Source organism: Sinocyclocheilus anshuiensis, unplaced genomic scaffold (assembly GCF_001515605.1).
Source record: "Sinocyclocheilus anshuiensis isolate Anshui unplaced genomic scaffold, SAMN03320099.WGS_v1.1 scaffold469, whole genome shotgun sequence".
Classification (NCBI taxonomy): Eukaryota; Metazoa; Chordata; class Actinopteri; order Cypriniformes; family Cyprinidae; genus Sinocyclocheilus; species Sinocyclocheilus anshuiensis.
This window is the reverse complement of record NW_015537995.1, coordinates 397,342-406,431: the sequence shown is the minus strand read 5'-3', so window position 1 is coordinate 406,431 and position 9,090 is coordinate 397,342. Positions and strand designations below refer to the sequence as shown.

The following is a 9,090-nucleotide window of genomic DNA, read 5'->3' as shown; positions in this document are numbered from 1 at the left end:
CAGCAAAAATGGCTGCCCACTGCTCCGGGTGTGTGTTCACGGTGTGTGTTCACTGCTGTGTGTGTGCACCTTGGATGGGTAAATGCAGAGCACTAATTCCGAGTATGGGTCACCATACTTGGCCACATGTCACGTCACTCACTCACTTAGTCATGTCACTTATTTTATTTATTTAAATAGAAAATTGTAATTTTAAATAGTAATAATATTTCACAATATTATTGAATTTTTTAAAAATCTAATTAATGCAGCCTTGGTGAGCAGAAGAGACTTCTTTTAAAAACCATACCCACCCAAACTTTTGCTGATAGCGTGTATGTGTGTGTGTATATATATATATATATATATATATGACCAAGAGATGTTCACAGAAGGTGATGCCAGAATGTTCAGTGTCAGTCTCCACAGAGGTTTATAATAAGGTGTCTGTCTGTTCTCCGTAGTTTGTCCTGCTGGATGGAAACCTGGAAGTGACACTATTGTTCCAGATGTGCAGAAGAGCAAGGAGTTCTTCTCCAAGCAGTAACAGTCCTGTCGTATTTCCCGGATCGTGCTCCCATTCAGTGGGACGCTAGAGCACTTAACCTTAGCCTGAGAGTTCTTGAAAAGTTGTCTAAGCCAACGTAACAAACTCTTTGCAGTTTAAATGCACTTGTTAGACAGATTTCTTTTCCTTTTCATTGTCTGAAGAAGCTGTTGCGGTCAGCATCTCCCATGCATTGAAATGTCTGTAGTTTGTTTTCAGCTTATTTAATCGGTATTACATATTTAGTACTCCGTGAACATTTGATTCATTTTGAATTGTTTCAAGTTGTTTAACAATCTGGTGATCATCAATATCTGTGAAATAAACGGACTGTTTTTGTGTGATGGTGCAGTTCTCTTATTTTTACCAACATAACTCAGCTGTTGTTGTGTTTCAGGTTCATTACAAGTTACGTAGTTTCTGACATTTTGACTGTCTATAGGTTCATCCATCCAGAAAAGTTTTCACAGCTTTACTGCTCATATATTAAATAGGTTTTTACTAAATATTATTAGTAAAAATTATTTTGCAATAATATGAACTGTACATCTCTACTTGTAAATCCAGCGCTTTGTGCAACTGCAATTAAACCAGTATAATTGACCAGGCAAGCTTATTTGATAATGGACCAGTCACAGTGTTATAAATGTGTATCAATAATATATTCATATTTAAATTAGATATTTTCTATTTTCATTTAATTTTATAGTTTTAGTAACTATTTTTATTAGTTATTGTTTTATTAATTTTTATTTGGACTATTCAGTTAGTACTTAAAGTTAAACTAAACAAAATGTGAAATGTCTGAAGTGAGCAATGAAGTTCTTGTTTTATTATTATTTTTTTTTTAGAATTTTAGTATAGGTCAGTTTTAAATAAATATAATAACTCCGTTATGGACATTACCACAAATGATTTTGGTAGAGCTCGAATTGATTTTGCTACCTCCCGTTAAAACAGTAGGTAGTTCAATTCGACAATGAAAAATGCTACCAGTCAAATTATGGTTTAACGTCTACACCTACCACAACCCTAAACCTACCCTTACAGTAATGCAAAAACAGTAATTATGTGTTATTCGCGGTTGTGGCTAGAAGGTATACAGCTACGGCTGGAATCCAACAATGAATTAATTTTTCTACATAGATTGTTTTATTAACGTCTACACCTACCCAACCCTAAACCTACTCCTTACAGTAATGCAAATACATTAAATGTTGTTCAGCGTGAGAAAAAGGATGCAATATTGATGTGCGCATGCGCAGTAAGCCAATGTCTGGACACCTGGAACATGTCTTAAATTTGGACAAATCAGACCGGTAGATGGCAGTATTTCATTACATTTGAGAGAAGTAGCTCAGGAGCAACTTGCTCTTATGAGCCCTCAGAGCAATAATAATTTAGGTAGGCCTATCTATATAAGTGATTTCAAGGCAGATTTTAATGTTAATTAAGCAGAGCTTGTATTCACGACAGAGATCTAAACGATGTACTCTCTCAAATGTGTAGGTTATGTGCTGCTGCTGTCGGGGTTATGTAGCCTACAACTCATCTAATAGTGACAATCTGGTGATAAAACACTCAAAAAAGCAAGGCATTTGACATTTGATAATCTGGAAGTAGCTAGTGAATTTGATTGATTTTGCTGAATTGTTATCATGGTGTTATTTTCAACATCAAATGATTGATGCCAAACGAGCTAACAGGAAAGGTTCTCAAGAGAACGTTTTGGCAAGGTTCTCGAAAACATCTGAACGAACGTTCTTCCAGTAACGTTAGTGCTCATTCATAGTTCTTTAATAACGTTCTCAAAACATGATTTATACTTTATTCATGGAACCTTTTTTCCTGAAACGTTTTAGTTGAACGTTTGTCTAACGTTCTTTGAATGTTATGACTTCGGCATATTCAGAGAACATTCAAAAGTAACATTCCTATAATGTTTGCACAAAGATAAAATAGAATGTTCATGTGGTGGTTGTAGCCTACTGTATAACCAAGAAAAAAAAAGTATTTAAAAAAAAAAACATTAAACTTTCCGAGAAATACGTTTTCATACTAATGAGAACGTTGTAAAAATGTTCTTAAAGCATATTTTTGTTAGCTGAGAATGGGACTGAAAACAATAGGCCTATGGGTCTTTTTATATAGGCCTACTGAAAAGGTGCTTTTGTACGTATTTTTATATATTTAACGTCTTAACAAATATTGTGCCATCAAGCTAAATTTAAAACTGTTAATATATTCTGCAAATAGAGCTACGATTTTAATGGTGATATTCTATAAATATCTTGTTTTTAAACTAAATGATGTTTTAAACTATATGAGGGCGACGGTTGATGCTTCGTCTTTTTAATAAAACACAATGTCCACTAAAACCTAAAGATATTACGAAAGTAAATAGCCTACAAAACACTAGATTTGATTTATATAGGCTATTTGAATCAAATGTGCTTATTTGGGTAGGATTATGTCCTGACATGAGATATGGATTTAATCCCTTTCATGTGTAGGCTAATATCTAATAAAGTCACCATCTATGGATAATTTATGCCCAAGTAGAATTGGCTGTGTTTACATTCTGTTTGGCTAATGTATTAGTTCTAAAGAATCCCTCAAAAAACTTTTGGGGCTGACTAAAATGAAGAAAACTGGCTACTTGTGAAAGAATAAAGGCTGTTATAAAAACCGATCATATAGGCCTTATGCGTGGGTCTGTGGTTTTGGTACTGGACAGTTAATCAAAACTACGGTATATTTTCCGGAAATCAATTTACTGCGGGCACTTCTGGTTTATAAGTCTAGATGTTATTTACTGCGATCTGTTTTTCTATTTTTATGCTTGCAACGGCTCCATTTTTTGCAAAGTACCTGGAAAATGCCCGTGCGTGTTCGTATTTTTATCTCTAGTTTTCGTTTCGTTGAAACTGTTTTGGGAAGGTTTCTGCGCGCGGGGAAGATCCCGCGTTGCTAAATTTTCACTCATTCACACGCGCTTCATTCATTCGAGCGTCAGACTTGAAAGCGCGCGGACTTCCTGCCCGGCAGCTTGGGCGGGGGTTCCCGCAAGTCTACCCTCAGTGACGTACATGCGCCAAAACAGCCCATATATGGGCTTTGCGTCAGCAGGAAAAAGAAGCCAACTCGGGCACGTCTTCAACGTCAATTTTAAGCCGCACAGAGTGAGCCAGAAATGAACAACCCAAAGAGTGGAATTATTTTCAAGGCTTTTACTTAAATATAAAAAATATAAACAAAACAAACAGAAATACAGGTCTGGATCAACCCGACTCACAACATCAATAACTTACAGGAATGTTTTCATAGGGCAGCACTCAAAAACAAAACCAACGTAAAAGGTTTCCCCTGTGCATTCACCGTCCATTCATCTACCTTGAAGATGCTTTTGAAAACAACTTTAACACTATAGTTTTCTACAAGAAAACACTTAAGAAATATACAACGCTCGTACTCAGTGCTGCAATAGGCCTAGTATCATTTGCATCAAAACATCACAAACATGATCTGCGCTTCCAGTGTTTCCCATTTTGCCAGTGTCCGCGTCATTGCAGTTCGTACTAAAACGACTTGATCTTGGACGGCAGCATCAGCTGGCACCCGCTGCTCACATGGGTCATGACCTTCTGCTTGAGCTGGGCGACTTGTTCCCTCAGTAGGGACGCGGTGTTGGACAGTCCGGCGTTATCCGACTTGAGATCCTTGACTTTGTCCTCCAGCCTGGAGATGCGCTCCAGCTTCCGTCGCCGGCACTTGGTGGCCGCCTGCCGGTTGCGGAGCCTCTTGCGCTCCGCTTTGAAGCGCTCCTGGTCCTCCATGTCGATGGGGGACATGGGAGGAGAGCCGTCGCTGCAATGCAGATCGGGAACGGTCTGTGGCTCCTCTTTGAGCGCGACAAGCCGCTGCGGATGATGGAGCGAGTGCTGGAAGTGATGAGGGTGCGTCGTGGCTTGGTGGTGATGGTACTGTTGGTGGTGGTGATGGTGAGGCAGGTAGCTGATGGTGGCTGTCGGGTAGTTGGTTGCAGGTGTGAGGTTAGTGTTGGGATTGCAGCTGTTCAGGGTGGTGTACACGGGGCTCTCCGGTTGCAGGGAGGCGCCGAAGACCGACGACGCTGCCGAGCAGGATGACACGCCGCCGGCTCCGATGGAGACGTTTGGCGGGGGCATCTGGTTCATTTTGTGGAGCTCGTCCAGCGCTTTTACGAAGCCGTCCGCGAAGCCCTCCTGCTCTTCTGTGGTGCTCCGGCCGTAGAGATACTGCCCCGGAGTGGGTGATGTGATGACACCGTTACCGTTCTGGATGATGAGTCTCTCCAGCTCCGGAGAGGCGAGTTTCAGAGAGCCCACGTCTCCGGTGTAGAAGTCGCTTTCGGAGCGCAGGGACTTGAGGTTCCGGTAAGGTTCGGCGAAGCCCACGCTCATGTTCTGCTTTAGGAGCTTGTAGTTGTGCAGGGCAGCGTCTGGATGACCATAAGCAGAAAGAAACGAGTCGTCATGATAAAACGGTTGCTCCATTTTTGTTGACATGTGAATAGCAATTAGGTTGGAGGCTTTTGAGTTGACTGTACACTTTACTGTCCGCAAATCTTGTTCTCTCCGTAATATTACATGAAGATGTCAAAAAAGATTTCAAAGAGAGAAAAGAAACTTCCAAAATAGTTTGAACAACTTTACTGTACCAAGTCGACAGGTGTTTTCCCTTGACAGCTGATGTCCAAAAAGTTGCGTTCCAGGACAGTTATTTACAAACAGTCGTACGCGGAGTCTTCTGTCTCGATGCGCACTCGATCTCACGAGAAAGTGCGCCTCGAAGCGCTTTATACTCCGCGTCCCGGGGGCGTGGCTTGGAGACTCGCGGCCGCTAATTGGACAAGAGTTCGTTCCGCTCTCGAGCTGTCAGATGAGCGGTGACGTCGTTACCGGGAACCGCTGCTGAGATTGAAAACAACGCTAGAGGCGAGAGTGCAAAGCTGAAGGGAGGCTGCGCTCCTATTTTTGTTTCCACAGACAAGACGCAAAAACTGGCCGCAATAGTTACATAGGCACTTTTTAGAAAAGTTTCCCATGGCCAAGTAAACAGAAAGTCTCTTGTGGTCTTGAGAAAAACACGGTGTTAAAAAATGCATGGTAGTATAAGCTTTGAAGTACTAGTAGCCTACCTATATACAAAAATTAAAATATTTGTCATTAGGAGAGCTTACAGATTATTTAGTTATTGTCTTTATGATTTTGTTTTCTATATATATATATAAGTAGTGAATTGTAAATAATTAAGACAAGATTGAGATGACAGAATTATGAAGTTAATTTGATGATTATTATTATTGATTATTATTACCCAATAAGGAGTGGAGAAGGGATATGCTTCTTCCTACTCCTTTTCGGACATGTATCATTTAAAATTATTTTGTATGGTGTTATCGTCCTGTTTTGTGTATTAGTTTTTTATTGTATTTATTTTACATGTTTGAAATAAAGTCTAAAAAGTCTAAAAAAGTTTACACTGAATGTTTAAGCAGCTCTTATACGCACAAAGAAAGTGCAGGTGATTTTAAATGTCAAGCTCTAAATATATTCCTCTAGTTTAGGTGGCACATCTAAACTGGCGATTGAAGTAAATACAGGATGGGATTGGATCATTTTAACCCAGATGAATGTGTCAGGGCCACCACATCATCCTGTAAGGTCCTGTCTTAAAGCATACTAAGCTTCATGAGTTAGATAAAATAAAGATGCCAAATTAATTCAGATCATATAATGCAGATTTTAGCCATTTTGCATTTACTTACTGAGTCATATAATAAGCAAAGCATGAGTAATAGTAGACCTTTTTTATAGGGCTTTAAGAGTCTGATCCCACAGATTAGACTTAGCTATTAAATGTCTTTCTTTAAAGTAGCCTACAAGCTGTAACCATACCTCTGTATTGATCAGGAATAAACTGACTCATGATTTGGCAACTGATATCCATCCCATATAAGGGCAAGACCACACAGTAGTTCCTCCTCAGTGAGCGACTGGGAAACCTCTCCCATATCGGCCTGATTCCAGAGGCAACGCCTCCGCACAGGGAGAGGTGGAGGAGGGGGGAGTACACTTGAGAAAACAAATAGAAAGGCAGCATGTACACAACATGCTGTCGAAAGAGTGTGAGGTTGAAAGCCCAGTTTTAATGTGACAAGTTAATGTGAACTAAACGTCAATACAGTCCTGTTCTCTCATACTCTCATACAAATAGTCATTCAGGGAAGTTATAGTATATACTAGGTCAGGACACAATGCCGCTTCACACCTCCGGTGTGGGAAGACGTTCACACGACCACCTGTTTATCACCAAAAGAAAGCCACCACTGTCTCCTCAATATGTTAATAAGTCTGAATCATCACTGACTGGGCTTAAAGCCAGGTGCAAACCCATGTTTCGCCATTCGGCAGAGGTGCAGAACCTTTCACCTATATCTTCAGGTATACCACACTCCTGTCAAGACTGACACTCAACTTCCTCTACTGCTGCATTTAGTAAAATATCTTAACTGTGTTAATAAACAGGCTTTTTTCCCCAACAAATTGTCAGTGAAAATGGGTGCTTAACCTTGTTGAATCGCCAGCATCAGGAGGTCTGTATTATAAGATAAAATATTAATTTAGGCCTAATCGTTTTTAACACTTGTGTATGCAATCTTTACAATCCTGTTATCAAACTTTGAGGTATGTCTAGATACAGTATAAAATAGGCTCATTGTGATTCTGCAATTTTCTTGCAATAAATATCAGATAAACTGAAAACATTCATACTTAAAGAGATAGTTCAACCATAATAGGAAATCAATAAAAAATTATATACTTTTTTTTTTTTTTGGAATAATGTACTAGAGCTTGGCAAATGCACTCAAACAATGTCAGGAAAATATATTCTGTTCACTAGCAGTGCTTCTCTTGTCCTCTAAATAGTTTTTCTGAATGACAGTGATTCACTGACAATGATCTGTGTGGACTTTTATTTGTGTCATCAGTTGAGATCAGGGTTGAGGTCATTCTTTAGAAGTCTCAAAGCATGATGCTATTTTCAAGAAATAAAAATTCACGTTACATTTATAGGTGCGCATGGCTTAAATGCACTGTAATTTAAAAGTAGCTAGACCTATTGTTTGCATCATCATAAATGATACAGCCAAGCAGCTCATATTATGATTCCATTGTTTACCATAATAATGAGTAAGTCTTTTTTCATTTCAAAATTAGGCCTGGTATGTTTGTTCATGAATGAGCCAGTCATAGTGAAAGTGTGAGGCTAGAGAAAAAAAAAAGACAAGAAAAAGATGCATATCCAACCATAACCATGTGGTATGTGCACAGAGAACAGTGGCTTCCGTCTCACTTCTTTGATATCTTCAAATCAAAATGGCTACACAGGAAGTTGGCTTCCTCTCTCTTCATTCCACCACCACAAAGTTCAATTCCTATTCTAGATATCATTCTTTTTAAGAATTTACTGTATCACATAGCAGTTCTTTATAGATTGTAGTATAATATTATAATTACAATAGCTTTACTATTGTTTTTCTTTTTTATATCAATTTAGATTTTTTCATACGTTTAGACAAGCCATTGTATCACTTCATTCAGCAACCATTACTAAAGGTCAAAAAAGGTTAAAACCTGTATTTGACCTTTTAGCCACACCATTTGTTTATCATCTGTCCACTTACTTACTGTTATAGAACAGGAAGGCGGTCATAAGCCATATTCATTGATGTTTATATGCATTCCCCGGTATGTTTTCCCATCAAACACCTTTCGATATCAGTTGATCCCACTCGCCTGACGTCAGACGTCTGTCAGTTTCATTCACACCAAGTCCAGATCAAAGTGAATTACACAGAAGAGTTCTGTTTTCTTTGAAGGCAGACACACATTAGAAGTTGTAGAAACTGGTTGTAGAACGGTACTTCCCCTTAAAAAATATATAAAAAAACAGGTAATTCTCTTATCTTTTCATCACGCTTACTGGAGGTTCATGCACAAATATTCATTCACGCCTCATGTAAACAATTTCCTTGTAAGTGTCATTTTTTTCTGATTGAAAGGGTAAACTGGGTTGACGGGTTGTAGTTTATGGCAGTGGGGAAGGCATGGGGTGAAAGAGAAAAGCGGATGAAACGAGAGAGAGCGGTGCGCCTGTGGTCATATCAGTCAAGCTGGTGAACATGCAGCCTGTGGCTCAGCCGAGAGAGGGAACACTTAAATATGTTCACCAACTATTAGCACATCACTGCACACTTCACTGCCAGAGTGGATGGAATGTTCCCGAGGTAAAAGGGAGAGTCGTAACTTCTAATTTGGCAGCAAGATTTCCAAACACTCATTCTAGAAGTCTGTACCAGATGCTTCTACTCTGTTTCTAAAACATCTGCTTTTCAGGTACTTTGAAGCTGAATATAAAACGCATGTCATGCTTGTGGCGATTCCCCTAATTTTCTAATATTTGTGGGTCGTGAAAGGTCACTTCTGAGCTCTTCTGAGCAACCACGCTTGTCAAGTTCC

General features: G+C 39.3%; 2 protein-coding genes across 4 annotated transcripts in view; one reads left to right on the top strand and one right to left on the bottom strand.

The window, feature by feature from the left end:
* LOC107675472 (peroxiredoxin-1-like) overlaps nt 1–870 on the top strand; it is a 5,805-nt gene extending 4,935 nt beyond the window's left edge. For all 3 annotated transcript variants that reach the window (XM_016469835.1, XM_016469850.1, XM_016469843.1), the window contains one exon: nt 444–870. In XM_016469835.1, coding sequence (XP_016325321.1) covers nt 444–526 — 83 coding nt within the window. In that variant the 3' untranslated portion in view covers nt 527–870. The remainder of the gene's footprint in view (nt 1–443) is intronic.
* Nucleotides 871–3,741: 2,871 nt separating this feature from the next.
* Nucleotides 3,742–5,307, bottom strand: LOC107675464 (transcription factor jun-B-like). The gene has a single exon (XM_016469830.1). It carries the CDS (start codon nt 5,071–5,073, stop codon nt 4,105–4,107), a length of 969 nt encoding a protein of 322 aa, XP_016325316.1. The 5' UTR covers nt 5,074–5,307; the 3' UTR covers nt 3,742–4,104.
* Nucleotides 5,308–9,090: the final 3,783 nt, after the last annotated feature.

Bases quoted from the DNA above. Each gene is read 5' to 3' on its own strand.
- LOC107675464 (XM_016469830.1), bottom strand. From the start codon at position 5,073: ATGTCAACAAAAATGGAGCAACCGTTTTATCATGACGACTCGTTTCTT.